We start from the raw sequence: 18,639 nt of genomic DNA, 5'->3' as shown, positions 1-18,639 counted from the left end.
AAACCCAAAATTAGCTCGAAATGAACGTAAAGGCATCCATATATTCGTTCCAAGCCACATAACTCCTTTCCAATGACCTCCCATGGCCTAAGAGGCATAATGTGGTGTTCGAAGCTCGAACCTCGGGAAAGTCCGAAATCGTGTATTTAATAACCTTCAATTTTGGCTGTTTTAGAGACTTTTTTCATATTTCTTTTAGTCTGGTCATATTTTCTTCCAAAATATTCCTAGGAGAGCCGACGTAACTTGTAACGTTGCGCGAGCTAGTCCTTGGCATAATTTGCATTGCCTCGAAAAGCCTCTAACACCCCATTTGTTCATTTCTCGTGAACCTAAATTTCCTTGAAATGAACAGAAAAGGACCCACATATTCGTTCCAAGCCACATGACTTCTTTCTAATGAACTCCCATGTCCCTAGGAAGCATCCCGTGGTGTTCGAAGTTCGGACCCCGGTAAAGTCCGAAACTGTGTATTATAACCTTCAATTTTGGCTGTTTTTGGGACATTTTCAGACTTTTTCGGGCCTAGACATATTTTCTCCCGAAACATTCCTAAGAAGGCCGACGTGACTTATAATGTTGCACGGATGTTTGACACCATTTGTATTACCTGGAAAAGCCTCTAGCTAAACACCCCATTTGTTTATTTTTCGTGAAACCTAAAATTGCCTCGAAATGAACGTAAAGGCAACCATATTTTCATTCCCAGCCACATGACTCCTTTCCAATGACCTCCCATGGCCTTAAGAAACATCCCATGACATTCAGCGGACCCCGAGAACGTCCAAAAGCGTGTATATATAACCTTCAATTTTGGCTGTTTTTGGGACAGTTTTGAATTTTTCAGGCCTGGTCATATTTTCTACCGAAACATTCCTAGGTGTGCCGACGTGACTTGTAACGTTGCGCGGGTCCTTGGCACAATTGGAATTGTGTCGAAAAGAACCTAACACCCCATTTGTTCATTTCTCGTGAAACCCAAATTGCCTCGAAATGAACGTAAATGCTTCCACATATTCGTCCAAGCCACATGACTTCTTTCCAATGACCTACCATGTCTCTAGGAGGCATACTGTTGCGTTCGGAGCTTGGTCCCCAGGAAAGTTCGAAAGCGTGTATTATAACCTTCAATTTTTGGTGTTTATTTTTGGACTTTTCCGGGCCTGGTCATATTTTCTCCTGAAACGTTCCCAGGAAGGTCGACGTGACTTGTAACATTGCGATGTGTGCTTGGCACAATTTGTGTTGCCTCGAAAAGCCTCTGAACACCCCATTTGTTCATTTCTCGTGAAACCTAAAGTTGCCTCGAAATGAACGTAAATGCATCCATATATTCGTTTCAAGCCACATGACTCCTTTCCTATGACCTCCCATGACACTAGGACGCATCCTGTGGCGTTTAGAGCTCGGACCCCGAGAAAGTCCGAAAATGTGTATTATAACTTTCAATTTTGCCTGTTTTTAGGACATTTTTTGGATTTCTCCGGGCATGATCATATTTTCTCCCAAAACATTCCTAAGAGTGCCAGCGTGACTTGTAATGTTGCGCGGGTGCTTGGCACCATTTGCCTTGTGTCAAAAAGCCTATGAATACCGCATTTGTTCATTTCTTGTGAAACCCAAAATTGCCTCGAAATGAACGTAAAGGCATCCACATGTTCTTTCCAAGCCACATGACTTTTTTCCAATGACCTCCCATGTCCCTAGGAGGCATCCCGCGGCATTCGGATCTCGGACCTGGGAAAATTCCGAAAGCGTGTATTATAGCCTTCAATTTTGGTTATTTTTGGGACATTTTTGTACTTCACCGGGCCTGGCCATATTTTCTCCCGAAACGTTCCTAGGAAAGCTGACGTGACTTGTAACATTGTCTGGGTGCTTGGCATCATTTGCGTTGCCTTGAAAACACTCTAAACACCCAATTTGTTCATTTCTCGTGAAATCCAAAATTGTCTCTAAATTAAATTAACGGCATCCACATATTTGTTCCAAGCCATATGACTCATTTCCTATGATCTCTCAGGTCCCTAAGAGGCATCTCATGGTGTTCGAAGCTCGGGCCCCGGGAAAGTCTGAAAGCGTGTATTATAACCTTCAATCTTGGCTGTTTTTGGGATTTTTTTTTATTTCTCTAGGTCTGGTCATATTTTCACCCGAAACATACCTAGGATCGTGCCGACGTGACTTGTAATGTTGCGCGGGTGCTTGGCACAATTTGCATTGCCTCGAAAAGCCTCTGAACACCCCATTTGTTCGTTTCTCATGAAACCCAAAATTGCCTCAAAATGAACGTAAAGGCATCCACATATTCGTTACAAGCTACATGACTCATTTCTAATGACCTCTCATGTCATAGGAGGCATCCCGTGGCACTCGGTCCTGGGGAAAGTCCGAAGCATGTATTATAACCTTCAATATTGGTTGTTTTTGGGAAATGTTTTGACTTCTCTGGGCCTGGCCATATTTTCTCCCGAAATGTTCCTAGGAAAGCTGACGTGACTTGTAATGTTGTACGGGTGCTTGGCATCATTTGTGTTGCCTCGAAAAGACTCTGAACACCCCATTTGTTCATTTCTCGTGAAACCCAAAATTGTCTCTAAATTAATATAAAGGCATCTACATATTCGTTTCAAGCCACATGACTGATTTTCAATGACCTCCCAGCTCCCTAGGATGCATCCCGTGGCGTTCGGAGGTCGGGCCCCGGGAAAGTCCGAAAATGTGTATTATAACCTTCAATATTGGCTTTTCTGGGACATTTTTGGACTTCTCCGGGCATGGTCATATTTTCTTGAAACGTTCGTAGGAAAGCCGACGTGACTTGTAATGTTGCACGTGTATTTCACATCATTTACATTGCCTCAAAAGCTTTTGAACACCGCATTTGTAATGCTGCGCGGGTCTTTCAAAGAAATTTTGTCGTCTCGAGTTTCGGAAATGGGAAACATCATCTTCATGAGAGTTTCCATGCTAAATAGATTTTTAGATTTTTTTTAATGTTTATTGATTTACACATCCTTACTTCCATGGTTCCACTTTTGTAGTTCTGTAAGTGATTTTGTTTTCTCATAATGCAAAGTAATGGCCTCTGGGTTTATTTTTTTACCAAGAGGGTTGATTCTCTGGTGGCTTCGTATGTATTATGTCTTTTCCTAGATGGTAATTTAAATTTTTATTGTAGACACTTAAAGCATGATTAAAAGTTGGTTGAGATGGTAATTGTGTCATGTTATAATAATAACATATTTATATTTTAACAACTAGGATAACTATGGTATCCTCAAAAATAAGCCTATAGTAATTTCTTTTGGATGTACCATATTCAACCTAAATATTTTAGATGTATGATCAACAAGGGAACCGGATACACTACTCTAAGGCATAAAAACTACCTATCTCCATCAGCATGTAGCCTGTCTAACTTTCATAACTTAGTGTGCTGGTCTCGTGTTTGATTATTTTGAGAAGACACTTTTAGTATATGGGATAATTCTGGAATAAGTTATGGTTTCTTTTAATGTAAATGAGCAACTAATAAGTGCATTGATGCTATGGAGATTTGATCTCAAGTGTCGTTACCATCCTTACAAAACTATACCAACTAAGTTAGATAATATCGACTGAATAAATCATAAACATTCATAGTTAGCATTATTATAATCACGATTGTTCTTGCATTATAAACCTTCATATACAACTTTATGTTGATTTTTTTGGAGTATTTCGGCGCTAGTACCCCCCTCAAATTATTCCATGTGCAAAGGCTAAAGCATCACGTAATTTCTCAGTAAACAATCACTTAGTCAACATTCCATAATCTAAAACCACCTTTAACACCAATATTCTGTACTATAAATAAGAGCTAGTTACTACCCCTTAACAGACAATTAAACTCAAAGAAAAAACAATCACAAAAATGGCAAGAACAACTTTGCAAACATTAACCTCACTATTTCTAACCATTTATCTTCTACTAATAATCCTAAACCAAGTAAAACCAGCAAAAGCAAAACTCAACCAAACACAGTTTATCAGTGAAGTCTTAGAAGGGCATAATGCAGCTAGAAAAGCAGTAGGAGTAGCACCTTTAAGGTGGGAAAATTTACTCTCTGTATATGCAAGGATATACTCGTCGAGGAAGAGGCGATTCGACTGCGAATTGATCCATTCTACAGGCTATTTTGGGGAGAATTTGTTCTGGGGACAAGGGCGACGATGGACGGCAAAGGATGCAGTTGCTGCATGGGTGGCCGAGAAGAAATGGTATAACTACAATAACAACTCTTGTAATGGACCTGAGTGTGGACATTACACTCAGATTATTTGGAAGGAAACTAAGTTGGTAGGTTGTTCCAAGATTATATGTGATAGTGGTGATAGTTTCATTACTTGTGAGTACTATCCTACAGGAAATTATGTAGGGGAGAAGCCATACTAGAATGGAGTAATTTGCATGCCTAATAATATAATGGCTAATATGTTGTGTTTGTTATAGCTTTGTTACTTAGATTTGGATCTGGTGTGTGTTAGATACTGGTACGTCTCTAAGTGTCAAACTTTAATAATACTACATGAAATAATTTCATGTTTTTGGTCGAAAAATAAAATGTACGTATCAATATTATTGTTTGGGTGTTGATGGTCTGAGACAAGTATTTGATATAAAATAAGAATTTCAAGTTTTATATATACTCTCTCGGTCCTTAATAACATATATATTACATTATTGTGAGCACAAATGTTTAGGAGCGGAGAAAAAGCGTGGTGAGGACCATAACTTTATTGAAAAATGACAAATATTTGTGAGTTAGTTAAGAAGATGACAAAAATAAGGGAAATATCGTTGCTTTTTGGTAGGTTATAGTTACCAAATAAAGATATGTAGCAAGATGAGACATTGTTTTAAAGAAATTGTCGAAGTAAAAGAAAACGGAAAAAGTAATTCATACTATTCATATATTTCAGTGTGGATATTATCATACATGTGATAGTAGATTTAGACCTTATGGAACATGTTCTCTTTTACCTTGGTCCCAAATTCTACCTCAACAATTAACAAGACATCAGTAACAAATCTACACAATTTGTTCTATGTGTATGTAGACATCATTTATTTCATTTGGCAAAGTTTTAGAACATGATCTATATCACGATCTTTTGTGGTTCTTTATATAATACACAAAAACAAAAAACAAAAATTGCTCTATGTAGCTCAAAAAATGTGAGAGATAATGAAAAAGAAGTGTTTTGAAATTAAAAAGCTAAGATACACTCAGTAAAATTGGAAGAAACTCTACAAAAAACCATTATACTTCCTCCGTTTTAAAATAAATGAAACACTTCTCTCTTTTATGTGAGAGCTTTTTGAGAGAAGTGTTCACTTATTTTAAAACGAAGGAAGTATTCAATAAGACAATAACATACACCTTATGACCTTAACAACAATTATGAGATAATCTACACCAAGATGCTTTAAGAAAAAAATTAGTTTCATTTAGGACATTATTGATACTAAATGAGCAAGGCTATTTCTCATAATTATTGCTTATCAAGATATACTCCAGTTTAATATGATCTCAACAAGAATATATAAGCAATAATTATGCAGTCGGAAAGACCGAAAGAAAAGCATGCAAGCGCTAATCCTTACAAGAACGAGCATGTTTACTAGCGATAAATTTGTAAAAGCTCTGGAATCCACCAGAAAAGAGTTAAAGAACTCTGAAATATTATTAAAAGATGAAAAAAAAAACTCCCTCCTAATGACGGGTAATAATGCTTAAATAGTTAAAACAAAACCCTAATAAGAAATTAAGGAAATATCATAATTCGAAAATAATTATAATGCTGTTTACGGGCCCTAAACGAACCCATATGGTCTAAAATGCCCGTTGGTCACGGTGTAGTGGTGAGTTTGACTTGTTGGCCCGTTTCGCTTCCAAATAGGTATTATAATAAGCATTCTGACTCCGGAGGCCTGACTAGTGGAAATCATGAAAGTCTTTTTCGACGAACTTATTCGTCGAATTTGTCCACTAACCTTCCTATGTCAAATAAGTTTCTAAATAAAGTTAAGAAAACATAGCCTAATTTCTATTCGTTGTTTTTTATTATTATTATATTTGGAACACTTTAACATACTATACTAATTAATATTTACAAGCTTAACAATCTATTGTATTGGCCCTTGTCAATTTCCTCTTCTACCTTAAGAAACAAAAGTGCCTACAAATTATCATGAGCAACATGCATGATCATACTGCTCCACCGGCAACTACGTCGGTAACTAATGCAGTTGCATGTTCTTCCAAGTTCCATCACACATATTATTGACTCGATCTCTTCACAAGTGGTAGGACAGCAAATCTATATATAAACTTAGCATTACAATTTACAACATTAAACGTAGTACGTAGTTTGCTCACATACCATGTGATTGTACGTGATTAGTGAAGAAGCCACAAGAGGAGAATACAAATTATAAAGTTGCAAGAAAAGTGGATCTTGAATTTCACGTTGTTAGAGTGCTAGTGTTACTTCAAGCCTCGAGTTGCTAAATTTGCTAATCTTGTCAACGAAGAATGGAGTTATTTACTACTATCATGAATGTCAACTCACTCTTTGGTGCTATCAATAATGTCAACTCATTGACTAAAAACCCGCTTGAGATAGCCGATATGTTTAATTAATACTTCCGCCGTTTAAAAATAGTTGCACCATTTTTATTACCATTTTTATTGTGTGCACTATTCACATTTTACATTTAGATTGTTTTTGGTGATTTAAATTTTAGGAAAAACATAGTCATATGGGATTTTGTTAGATTTCTTTCGATGTAAATTTTTTTAAAATAAACTTTTATGTAATTTTTACTTATTGATAATTAAAGATATTAATGGTTGAAATCATATATCGTCATACATGAAAGTTAGAAATGGTGTGCACCTATTCTAAACGGAGGGAGTATTGAATAATATAATTAGAAAAGAGAAAATAATGTTCTTCTTTGATTAAACCTACGTACAACAATAAATTCAAATCAGATCATATATTATCTCGATATAAATCCTTACTTTCTAAATTTTTAAGTGGGGTCAGTTTAGGTTGAATCAATAATAAATCAAGTTCAATTAAAGTGTCTTATTACCAATTTACCGGTATAATTCAGGTATGGGTCAGATTATTTCAAATTGGGTCATTTCGATTTACTTCAAGTCTACGCCCTAGGGTCAATTGGACTCCTTAGGTACCAGATCCGCTAAACCACTTTTATTACTACTTCTTTTGCTTGGCATTACTACAAAATTTTATCAACTGATAATTTGGAAGGTTGACGATATTGTTGAAGCTATGATGTATAGCGCACACCACATGTGAGTGTCCCACATTGATCAAATAAGAGAGATGGGTTCACTTTATAATGCAAATGGGTTACTGCCCTTATTGCCATATGATTTTAAGGTGGAACCTCTTTTATGTTGTGAAGTGGACTATTTCTCCTTGTGATGGGTGCGGCCCAGGCCCATATTTAACATGGTATCAGAGCCAGACCCACAGAGGGTCCGTTAATTTATTATGGGCCAATTGAAAAAGGGACCTCACATGTGAGGGGGAGTGTTGAAGCTATGATGTATAGTGCACACCACATGTTGGTTTTAAGGTGGAACATCCTTTGTGTTGTGAAGTGGACTTTCTCTCCTTGTGATGGGTGCGGCCCAGGCCCATATTTAACAGATATTCATGTTATTTCCTTAGTTTAAACTCTAAAATTGGTGTGATTCTGTCTATATTGGTCTAAAAGTCATAATGCAAACAGCTTATATACTTAATATACTATCACAACATCCATGTGCCCAGGCTTAAGTTTCAAGTAATTGAATAAAGCAAGTACTACATTCAACAATTAATCAACTCAAACCATATTCAAAAGCAATATTCCTGTTAATATTATCCTACTTCTCTGTATTATGTATAAATAAGACGCTTCCACATCAAACATTAAACCCAAAATATTGGTAACTAAAATGGCAAGAAATTTGCAAATACTTACCTCACTTCTTTTATCCATTTCAATACTACTCATCCTAAATCAAGTCAAACCAGCAGATGCTAAGCTCAATCGAACTGAGTTTATCAATGAGGTCCTAGAAGGCCACAATGCAGCTAGGCAAGCAGTGGGAGCCTTGCCTCTGAGGTGGGAAGATTTGCTTGCTACATATGCGCGGATATACTCATCAAGGGAGAGGCGAGAGGACTGCCAACTCATCCATTCTGCAGGAAAATTCGGGGAAAATCTGTTTTGGGGACAAGGACGACGATGGATGGCAAAGGATGCAATAGCAGCATGGGTAGCAGAAAAGCAATGGTATAATTACAATAACAACTCTTGTACTGGACCTGAGTGTGGGCATTACACTCAAATTATTTGGAGTCAAACCAAGTTGGTTGGATGCTCTAAGATTATATGTGATAGTGGTGATACTTTCATTACTTGTGAGTATTATCCTGCAGGAAATTATGAAGGTGAAAAACCATACTAGAATGATGATTTACAAGCCTAATATAGTATGTGTTTCAGTGTTTGTCAGTTGTTCAAACTTAGTGTGAACATTTTACTTTCAGTCATACCTCGGATCATTATGTGGTATTTATATGTGCTGTCTTACGTATATCAGACTATCAGTGTATTATAGAAGTGTATAATGTGATCAGTGAGGAACAATCTGATACTGAGTATCAGATCTTACATGGAAGTTACTACAAAATTTCAGAGTTCCTTAAGCCTATGTTACTTGGGACTCGGGTATCTTTGTCAGACAGAGGTAGATGCCTATATGTCCGACTCTCATTTTGCGAATTCTTTCCATGATTTTGGTCCAAAATAAAAGTTATGCATAACCATGTTAGAGCGACGAGTAACATAGCCTTTTATAGTTATAGCAGAAAGAGCTGTCAGTAAATAGGAAGAACAGAGCTAAGAGCTCTTCTACCTTATTGCTACCTCCTAAGCCCTAGCTCCAGAATCAACAATGACAAAACTACATAAATTGCTCTTTGTAGTTTAAGGTGTGGGAGATTGTGAAACTAGAAAGGTTCAAAACCACAATATGCCGTAAGCAAGAGTCTGCAATGTGGCCAAAGGAAAAACCATACTGTGACATGAATCTCCAAAGGCTCACATAATGCAAATCTTTGTTAGCTAGAAACACAGGCTTACATAACCGCGACTCGATCCAACCAAAGCATTTTAGGTGTTCTTTAACTATCGATCGAGCCCTTCTTCTCCTTTCCTAATCCCTACTCCAGTGCAAAAACTGATCTGAATTTTGTGGCCTGTACCCAATAAGACATAAATAATATAGTTAGATGCCATAATGATGAGACTGAATTAAGAGTAATGCTCTATGAAAGAAAAACTAAGAAACTTCACTTGCCTATCCACCAAGATTCAGCCACTTCAACCCAATATATATTAATGGTCTTCACAAATTTGAAGCATGTAACTATGCTCTTAAACTCAGCATAGATCCACATGTTTTCGACATCTAAAGCATGTGGAATTCATCTAACAGGAGAGCACTAATGGTTTGAAGTTAACCCACTCTTTAATTATATCTGAAAACAATTAACAGAAATTCAAATCAATCTAACATTTTTAACCTCTTGCCACCAAATTTGTAGAGCCAAAAGAGCGATATTAGATACCAATGAGATCACAATCCCAAACAGGCATCAAACCAAGTCAGACAGAATAGGTTAAGATTGCCAAAAATAGCTCATTAGCGAGCAAATTTCGAATTAGGATCCATATATCTGAACTAAACATCATCACCACTGATCCAAATCGAGAAATGAAAATTTCCCATCTTAATTATTTTCAGAAATAAAATATATATTTTAGTGGATTTTTTCAGATATTTTCCAAGACAATAGGGAAAACATAGTATGAATAATGTCATGAAGGTAGAACAGTTGCGGAAGCCAAGAAACATGAATGAATCATAGTGTATATGTATAATCTTTATATAAATTGGATACACTAGCTCATCAGGTAAGCTCCCTTGAACCATATACAATATCGTCTAGTTGATATACACTTTACTCCAAAAATGGTCTACTATCTAACAATTACTAACCCCGTAAAGTCAAGCACAACTAAGTGCCTGAATGAAACTAAACAGAGCCTTTCAGATCAAACCAGATTTAAAGACATACAAGCCTAACAAGGCATTGTAATGGCCCTTCTCGATTTCCTCCTCTTTCACCTGATGCAACAGGAGTGTCTCAATGATAAAATCTTCCCAATCTATACTATCAGGCTGTTTCTTCCTCTTCTTACTGCTTTTAACACGATCTGGTATACTAGAATCTTCATTACAGCAGGATTGAGCACCCAAATCACTACGCATAACAGCATTACTGGAACTTCGGATAGGGGGATTCACAATGGTATTGATACGCTTCTTAGCTGCTCTTATCTTTTCTCGCCTCCTTTTAATAGCACGGCAACCATGAATATAGGATGGCGGAAGTGGATCGAATCCAACATCTTTCTCCAACAGCTGCTCTATCAAAAGCTTTTCGCACAACTCTGATCTCCCACTCCACCACTCGTCAAAAAGTCGGAAATCTATCTCATTTAGTCTATCTTTACCCCAGTCAGCTGCTAAATTCTCAATCTTATTTTTAAGATTCTTAAACTCTGCCTTGAACTTTGAGTATACTTTAGCCAATTCTTGATGTGAAATGGCGACATTCTCCAATTCTTGTTTCCCATCTATCCTACACAAACTATTTTCAACAGCACTACCATCACCATCAATCCCACCATATCCAACTCTCTTACTCAAACACTCCCCAACAACATCACCAAGATCAAACCCACCACTCTCATCACGAAACCCTCCTTTATCATTCCGCCTATCTTCCACCGACTTCATCTCCATATACTTCAACACAAAGGGCGCATTCCTCACAATATTCTTAACATCAAGATCTTTCCCCCAAGGCAACTTCTTCCCCACCTCCACCATAGCCTTCAAGAGCTCCTTATACCTCAATTTACACGTTCTCATCGCTACATTCATCTCCTTGGCCACATCTTCCATTCGAACATCAACCCCATTGACCGCCCCCACAAACACCAAGACCGCCACAACAACAGGCCCCGGCCTCCTACCAGTAGTCAAAAACCACTTAATAGCACATTGTATCACAAAATTCCCTTGTTTAACCATCAAATCAAGCTTCTCCATATCAAGCTCACGAAACCCACCAAACCCTCGAATCGTTTTCTCCAACAAACTCACCAAATCAAACTCCTTCAACTCTAACCCTAAAAATTGAACTACCCTGTTCACCATTTTCCCCAATTCATAACAATCACAATCCACAATCCCCACAATCTCAGAAATTGGCAAAGGTATATTATTCTGACGCATTACAATATAAGAACAAGCAGCAACAAGAACATTAAACCAATTACCTAACCCAAATTCTCCCTCTGTAACTTTCTCAACCATTGATTTGACTTCACGAGATCGAACGTCGCCGAATCCAAAGCGAAATAATATGTCCTCAATTATCTGATTGGATTCATAGAGCTTCCTTTCCTTGTATGAATAATCGGTTCCTGTACCGGATGTACCGACACGAACAAAGGTTCCTTCAGGCCCAGAAACGCCGCCGAATGTGTGCTGGTAGTCGTCAAAATCTTGAACAATACCGCAGGATGAGCACACTGTTCCACCGGTGACTTCTTCGGTGATTAGTGCCCTAGATTTACAGCTTCTGCAAGCTGCCATAGAACTCATTTAAGAGAGAAACAATATACAGTAGCTAATTTGATAATCTAGGGTTTATGTTGAATTGGGAATTTATAGGTTTTGTACTTCCATATGTCTGCGAAAACGATGTCGTTTCTTCTTCGTAGGTGTGACAAGATTTTGTTTTGCTACCCTAGAATTAAGTTAAACTTAGGTAATAAGACTTGGTTTAGGTCTATGTAAGACGGGGTGAAGTTAAACTTAACATCAGACTTGTTGACAATAATAACTAATTGAATAAAAACCATAACTATTAACTCAAAAATCATAACTAATGACTAGACAATTATAACTTATATCCTAAACGTAATAATTAATTATCCAAAAAGTATAAATAATTGCCCGAAAAATATAACTAGTGACCGTATGACGTTACGGTCTTTTATAAGAATTTGTGTAAGAATTGATTTTAAATTTTATATTGGTAATATAAAATAACCTATAATAATCTTATTTTGATAGTATAAAGCTGCATTTGTTTTTACATTGGTACGTTATATTTTGAAACAATGTCAAGTGTTTTTTTAAGAAAACTAAATATAATAAGTCGTTCTCCTGTGTGGTACGTTCACAAGAGATTTTTTGGTTTTATAGGATGGATTGTAAAAAAAATACCAATTTAGAGAATCAATCGAGTTTCATCACCTCAACTCCTCAAGTCCTCAACAACTATGCGGGTTCATTCTATTCAACTTACTTTGACTTATCTGAACTTATCTTATCTTATATGAACTTATATTTTTATTTGACTTTATTCTATGTTAAATCTGTTTTTTTAGTTGCAACATTTGATTATTTTAATACACTCACCAACAAGTCAAATGTTGCAACTAAGAAAAAATAGCAAGTATTATCTGAACTTATCTTAAATATTTTATCCTTTTTTTGAACTTATTTTTATCTTATATGAACTTATTAAAAATTAATAATGTTTGTATTATTAGACTTGTGTTCTTATCTGAACTTATATTATCTAACCGACCTTATTTTATCTTATACGAATTATCTTCTCTGAACTTATATTTCTAGAATTACGTTAAAATAAGTTAAACTAAGCAGATCTACATCAATCGATGGAGCTTCGTCAAGAACGATGCAGAAACCTCTAAAATTATGCAAGAATATATTAAAAGCGATGTTAGTTGTACATGGTGTTTAATACCTGTATTGAGATTTTAGATCCTTCAAGGGAGTTCAAGTCCAATCGGGGATAGTAAATTCAGCTCCGGTAGGTCCATGTGAAAAGAACTCACTCGAGCTTTTGTTTTGTTCAACAACTAATATTTCTAATCCTTCAAACCATGTCCGACATTAATTATCTTGAACATCGTTCGAAGTATTTGATAAGATCATGGTGGTAGTTTTCTAATTGAAGGTGCATCAAGATATTCCATATAATGAAATCAAAGTATTTGATGACATTATATTTTCTTTTGAAGGTAAGATGAAGATCCTTTGCAAATGGGGAAGGGAGGATATATTGGGGATTGCACTTTGCAAGATAAACATCGGACCCCTCTCACAAGTGTGAAAGAAGGACATCCAACCAACTACGCCCTTCGAAATATTAAATGGAGTTTAGAAGCTTAGTACGAGTAATAAAAGACACAGTAATGACGCTAATAGTAGCATTAACCATTTCAGGAATTGGCATTGCTAACAGCCTGAAGGCCTGAAAGAGTGAAAGAAATATTATATCCATAAGTTACAATCAAAATATGCTTCAAGCCATAGAGCTCAACTTAATTTACACTTAACTATTAAGTATCAGCAAAACTCATATCTGACATTCATCTATCCGGCTCTTAAGAATCTGAAAAGCGGGATTAATCCAAGCACCACAACTACATTGCATGCCCGCCCAGTTGAACGAACCCAACCGGTACTTGCACCCCATGCAATAAAGCTTCTCAAAAACATATCCTTCTTGAACTGGGGAAAAAGAATTTACCAATCATGAACTCAATTAGCAACTAAATAACGTCGAAAAAGGATACTATGACAAACATAGGGCTCCGAATCTTACCTGTTTGCATCCACTTCAAAGGCTCAACAAAAATGGCTGTGCATTTAGGCAATGAATCAGACTCCACCGTCCTCTTCCTGCATCCAAAGCTTGCCTCTCCCTTTCCTTGATCATGTGGAACTATATTCTGTTGTGAAGCCACAATTTGACGGCATTTCTTACACCGATATATCAGCTGAATTTCCTCGTGAGGCTTTATTTCAGAGCAACTGGCTTCTGTCATTTTATGCACAGCAGTTGATGCTTCTTAACGACCTGTCAAGTTGCAAAAGGCAAGAGACATAAGGTCAATTTTGCGAGCATTTTACATCAGTGATAAAACATACCAGGGTACAGGAATATGTTCATTTGCTATTTGCTAACAGAAAATGAGGAAAGGTAAGAGCATATCAGCTGTTTCTATTGTTCCTCATAACACATCTTTTGCTTCTTTTTGTTTCGCATGTTAAATATGGTGCGTCCTGAAAATGCCCTCTTCTTATACTCACGGAAAGAGGGGAGAGAGGGAAGCAAGGCATTTTGCAATCACTTCAAATAATTCGCAGAGGACGGCTTCAAGGGGGGAGCGAATGTTCAAGGATCTTGAAGACTTTGGAAGCTAAGAAATTAAGATAGATACATCTTCTCAGTCTCTTGAATACCAAGGATAATATAAAATAGAATCTGATCAGTTTTTTCAAGTTGCACCATGTACTGAGGACTACTACTCAGAGGCCTAAGCTAGATTCATATTTCCAAGATCCTACATATAAATTGATAATTTTCCTGTCTCCTATAGTTTCGAAGCAACAACCACTGGTCTCATTCAGATTAAGCAAAGCTTCTGCAGCAAACTATAGTTCTACTTATTGTATTCCCAATTTGCAGTTTGTGCTCAATTCTGCATTGATGTGTCTAGACAACTATTAGATTCTGACTCTTAATCAGCATATAGGTAGCCAGTGATCAAAAACTCCAAACAGCTCTCTATGATATCTTTCTATGCTTTATAGTTTAAATGTTTAATCATGTTTGACTTGAAAAGATGGATATCAATCAACAATGCACACATACCAAGCAATGACCGTGTCTATTGTCAATCTTCTACACTCTCTTAAGTTGATCAGAACATAGCATTGAAGCCAGTACTTCTATGTCACTGTACTGCGCTACAGCCTACAGAAATAGTGAAAGACCAGCAACCAGAACTCTTAAGAAAGTGAAAAGCAAACAGAGAGATAGAAGAGGGCTGAATATGGCATCCAGTACGAAATTAGGCGATTTCAACTGCACCAAGGTTAATAGAAGATTTACTGATGATATTCATGGATACGGACCTCAAATAATTGATATACAGATTATCTTATCTATGTCCACCTTCCCTTTGGTAGCCCAAGCTGAGGGGATGAAAGGGGAATACTTCTATGCAAGAAACAGGAACTGAGAAAGAGGAGCAAAATTAGTAATGGTATTTGAAAGGCATAATCCTTCTTCTCCATACAAGTGGACAGGCACAAAAACAGAAAAACATATATACACCTAAAAGATCCTTGCAACAAGAAGGTGATAAAGAATAAATTGTATACGTACAAACACAATAGTTCCTAAAAGTTGTCGTTGAAGGAGAGAATGTAAGGGGAGATATAGAAGTCTACAGTGTAATAGCTTCCCGAAATTCCAATATTTAATAAACAGAGGATCCAGAGAGGCTGTCGTTGCAGATTCATCGGATAAGAGCCTATGGGATTCTACTAGGCTATCATATACTCTTACCACACCCTTATGCACTGTTTTAGTTGCTTCAACTTCTTTTTTCTTACTGAAATTCCATTAGAAAGCTACTTTGGGAGCAAGGTGGAACGGAGGTTGCTCAAGTAATGAGCTAACAGCTAATAGAGAACCTCTCATTCCAATTTTTGTCTCAAGCACAAGCCTTACGCATACGGCATAAAAAGGCCTTCAATTTCATCCCAAGTTGTCACAGCTTGTAGTCTTAGTCTACAACTCACAAGAACCAAAAAGCCGTTGAATGTATACCCCACTACTTCTCTTGGGTTAATCCTTTGCATTTGATAACAATGTACATTTGTTTAGTGCAAAAGGTGGTGAGTGGTGAAAGTTTCTAGCATGAAGCTCCTATTCTATAGTTTTATACCTGTAGTCCTGAACCTGGTGTACCATATCACAGTAGACTAATCTTACAAATATTTTTCATGATAAGTTGTGAACTAAGATAGGAAACATCTCTTGATTACAATTTTCCTTATTCGACAATACATCGTCTCTCTGATAAAATAGCCTAGATAACAACACAAGAAAAAGAGACTTCATCCACTATAACATTAATACAATCATGTTAACAACCTTGTTTAGGTGCACAAATGTAATCCTCCAAACTAAACATACTTCACTTTAGAGAAACACTAAAATGGGATAGAAAACACAAGTGACACCACTAAAAACAAGAAATCCTCAATGCATTTTAGCTACTACACTCATAAAAGAAGAGAAATTGATTAGCAATAAAAATTATGGCACAAACCCAGATCATAATTACCATAAATTCTTACTTTGTGCCCTTCAAAAAGTGATTTTTAGCACCACAAAAAAAACATCAATTTAAATCAAAATATACATGATAATCAAGTTACAAATATAAAAATTTATTGAATAAGGTTAACAAAGATTAACTTAAATTGGCAACTAATTTCAAAACAAAGCTACTCCCTTGTCCCAAAATATAGTTCTCATTTCAAAAAAAATTCGCGATAATATATACAAGTAGAATCTAAGAGGGATAGTAAAAAAATTGTTTTAAATAAATGTTGCACGGGAAAAGATGATTTTAGGAGAGAATGGAGAATAATTGGTAAAACAGTATTAACTGTAACATTTTGATTGAATAAACAAACGAAAAAACAAAATTCAAGAAGCAAATAAACGATGGGACACGGTTTTTCTAGACAAATTATGGAAAAATATGGAATTAAATATAAAAATAGGAATTATATTTTGGGACACCAAAAATAGAAATGAGAAATATATTTTGGGACTAAAGGGAGTAGTAACTTTATGATCAAAGAAAGTTACCTTAACTAAACCCAGATGTCAATAATCACAAATCGATATTACTCTATAGTACAAGTATAATTGCATATGATGTAATATTGCAAGATTGAGGCGATAAAAAAAATTAAAAAATATATATAAAAAAAACAATAAAATCATGAAATAACAGGGAGAAGAAGAGAGAATGAGATTTGCCTTAGTACTCTTATCTGCACAAGATTTTGATGAAGTGAAGGATTTCTTTCTCTTGGTTTATTGGCGTTAATTCATGGTACTTTCTCCAACTCTTTCTTTCTTTTTAGAATTCATTGGATATTACGACGTCGTTCCGCTTTTTTTTTTTTTTTTCCTTTTTGGTTATATTGGAAGATTAAGTATATTGCTAAACAGTTGGTCTTGTAAGAGACGGCCTATTTTTAGTTTCAAATTAGGCAACAACCTATGTTCAGTATCGAGAAGAGAATACACCATCTTTTTGAATATAGTGACTAGTTTAATTTATTTAGTGGTCAGTTTAATTTATTTAGTGACCAGTTTAATCAATTTAGTTCTTACATTTTTAAAATCATTTAGTGACTAGCTTAATCCCTTTATTGACTAATTAAATTTATTCGGTAATATTGTCGGGTTAGTTTATAAAATTGTTCGTTGTATAAATGAAAACAAAAGAAGAAGAGGAGAAGAGGCGACTAAGTTGGCGTAAATTGTCATGAGTTCATTCATCATACATCTAGCCATCTGGGTGTACCATGTGTATGGAATACCTAAGACTAACTTTTGCTCATTTTCTCATTGAGCTCTCCTTTTTTTTAGTATATTTTGCTCATTCGGATGATTTCAAATGAACAATAAACAAAAAAATAGCCTTGGGTGTACCATGCTCATGGAGTCACGGTACACCCAAGCATATGATAATTTTTTTTTGCAATGGAACTCATGATATTTTCAATCATGAAGATAGATAATGAGGCATGACAAAAGAAGAAAAATCATAACATTTACGCAAATTATTAGAATAGTCGGTCTAAATTTGACATAAAATTAGTGCTTTTTGGTATACAGAAGATTATGTAGCCAATAGAAATTCGCATGATTTTCTGATTTGGGTAATATTTTGGTTGGCATGAAGCGGGTAAAATGGAGGCAATGAAAAATTGGGAAATTGAAATTCCCACAAAACGTGGGAATTATTCACCCAACCCTCCTTTGGTCATTCAGAATTTTCAAATCAATTTATGAAAATTGCAAATTCTATGATGTTAACCAAATATATTAAGGTCATTTTGTAACAATTACATAAAGGAAATAACTTCCTAGAAATTAGAAATTTCTATAGGAATTAGATTCACATATATACCAAACAAAACACAAGATTTGATTGGTCTCCCTTCGGAGCATGCCATAATTGTATTTTAATATTTTAAATACAATCTTTGTATTATTTGTATGTTACCCAATTGCTCTAAGTAGATCTGTTTATTAGACGGGTAGGTGATGGTCGATGCGGGTAGGAAGCGGATTGGAGCTGAAGAGGGTCACATCATGGAGGGTCGATAGTGATGTGATTCCGTGGATGCTTCGAACTCTTTTTGTGTTTTTATGAATTTATAAACGAACAACAAGAAAAATAAAATGGATAGGCTCTATATGTTCCCTCGAGAACTAGAGGATCTCTACCTAGCCTCAACTAGGAGATGCACATAAACCACGATCTATGTGTTCTTGGTACGACGACCAAAA

General features: G+C 36.0%; 4 protein-coding genes across 7 annotated transcripts; 2 read left to right on the top strand and 2 right to left on the bottom strand.

The window, feature by feature from the left end:
• Positions 1-3,904: 3,904 nt before the first annotated feature.
• Positions 3,905-4,640, top strand: LOC104909133 (pathogenesis-related protein PR-1). The gene has a single exon (XM_010698341.3). It carries the CDS (start codon positions 3,917-3,919, stop codon positions 4,436-4,438), a length of 522 nt encoding a protein of 173 aa, XP_010696643.2. The 5' UTR covers positions 3,905-3,916; the 3' UTR covers positions 4,439-4,640.
• Positions 4,641-7,943: 3,303 nt separating this feature from the next.
• On the top strand, positions 7,944-8,746 carry LOC130589746 (pathogenesis-related protein PR-1-like). Its single transcript, XM_057391287.1, has one exon. It carries the CDS (start codon positions 8,025-8,027, stop codon positions 8,538-8,540), a length of 516 nt encoding a protein of 171 aa, XP_057247270.1. The 5' UTR covers positions 7,944-8,024; the 3' UTR covers positions 8,541-8,746.
• A 1,245-nt stretch (positions 8,747-9,991) lies between these two features.
• Positions 9,992-11,886, bottom strand: LOC104909128 (hypothetical protein). Its single transcript, XM_010698335.4, has one exon. The coding sequence runs from the start codon at positions 11,811-11,813 to the stop codon at positions 10,188-10,190; it is 1,626 nt and encodes a 541-aa protein (XP_010696637.2). The 5' UTR covers positions 11,814-11,886; the 3' UTR covers positions 9,992-10,187.
• Positions 11,887-13,439: 1,553 nt separating this feature from the next.
• LOC104909126 (probable inactive dual specificity protein phosphatase-like At4g18593) lies at positions 13,440-17,244 on the bottom strand. Of its 4 annotated transcripts, XM_010698331.4 has the most exons (4): positions 15,168-15,724; positions 14,905-15,006; positions 13,852-14,106; positions 13,440-13,757 (listed from the first exon to the last, which is right to left on the bottom strand). In XM_010698331.4, the coding sequence occupies exons 3-4, from the start codon at positions 14,072-14,074 to the stop codon at positions 13,603-13,605; spliced, it is 378 nt and encodes a 125-aa protein (XP_010696633.2). In that variant the 5' UTR covers positions 14,075-14,106; positions 14,905-15,006; positions 15,168-15,724; the 3' UTR covers positions 13,440-13,602. The 4 variants fall into 4 exon arrangements, with proteins under 4 accessions (XP_010696633.2, XP_010696632.2, XP_010696634.2 ...); XM_010698330.3 differs by lacking the exons at positions 14,905-15,006; positions 15,168-15,724 and adding an exon at positions 17,095-17,244; XM_010698332.4 differs by lacking the exon at positions 14,905-15,006.
• Positions 17,245-18,639: the final 1,395 nt, after the last annotated feature.

This window comes from Beta vulgaris, chromosome 8 (genome assembly GCF_026745355.1).
Source record: "Beta vulgaris subsp. vulgaris cultivar EL10 chromosome 8, EL10.2, whole genome shotgun sequence".
NCBI lineage: Eukaryota > Viridiplantae > Streptophyta > Magnoliopsida > Caryophyllales > Amaranthaceae > Beta > Beta vulgaris.
Note: the sequence above shows the minus strand (reverse complement) of the source record. Positions and strands in the feature narration are given on the sequence as shown.

Excerpts from the sequence above, each read along its gene's own strand:
- LOC104909133 (XM_010698341.3), top strand. The coding sequence starts at position 3,917 with ATGGCAAGAACAACTTTGCAAACATTAACCTCACTATTTCTAACCATT.
- LOC130589746 (XM_057391287.1), top strand. The coding sequence starts at position 8,025 with ATGGCAAGAAATTTGCAAATACTTACCTCACTTCTTTTATCCATTTCA.
- LOC104909128 (XM_010698335.4), bottom strand. The coding sequence starts at position 11,813 with ATGAGTTCTATGGCAGCTTGCAGAAGCTGTAAATCTAGGGCACTAATC.
- LOC104909126 (XM_010698330.3), bottom strand. The coding sequence starts at position 14,074 with ATGACAGAAGCCAGTTGCTCTGAAATAAAGCCTCACGAGGAAATTCAG. Across the intron at positions 13,758-13,851 it reads TTTGAAGTGGATGCAAACAG|TTCAAGAAGGATATGTTTTT; the intron begins GTAAGATTCGGA and ends CTTTTTCCCCAG.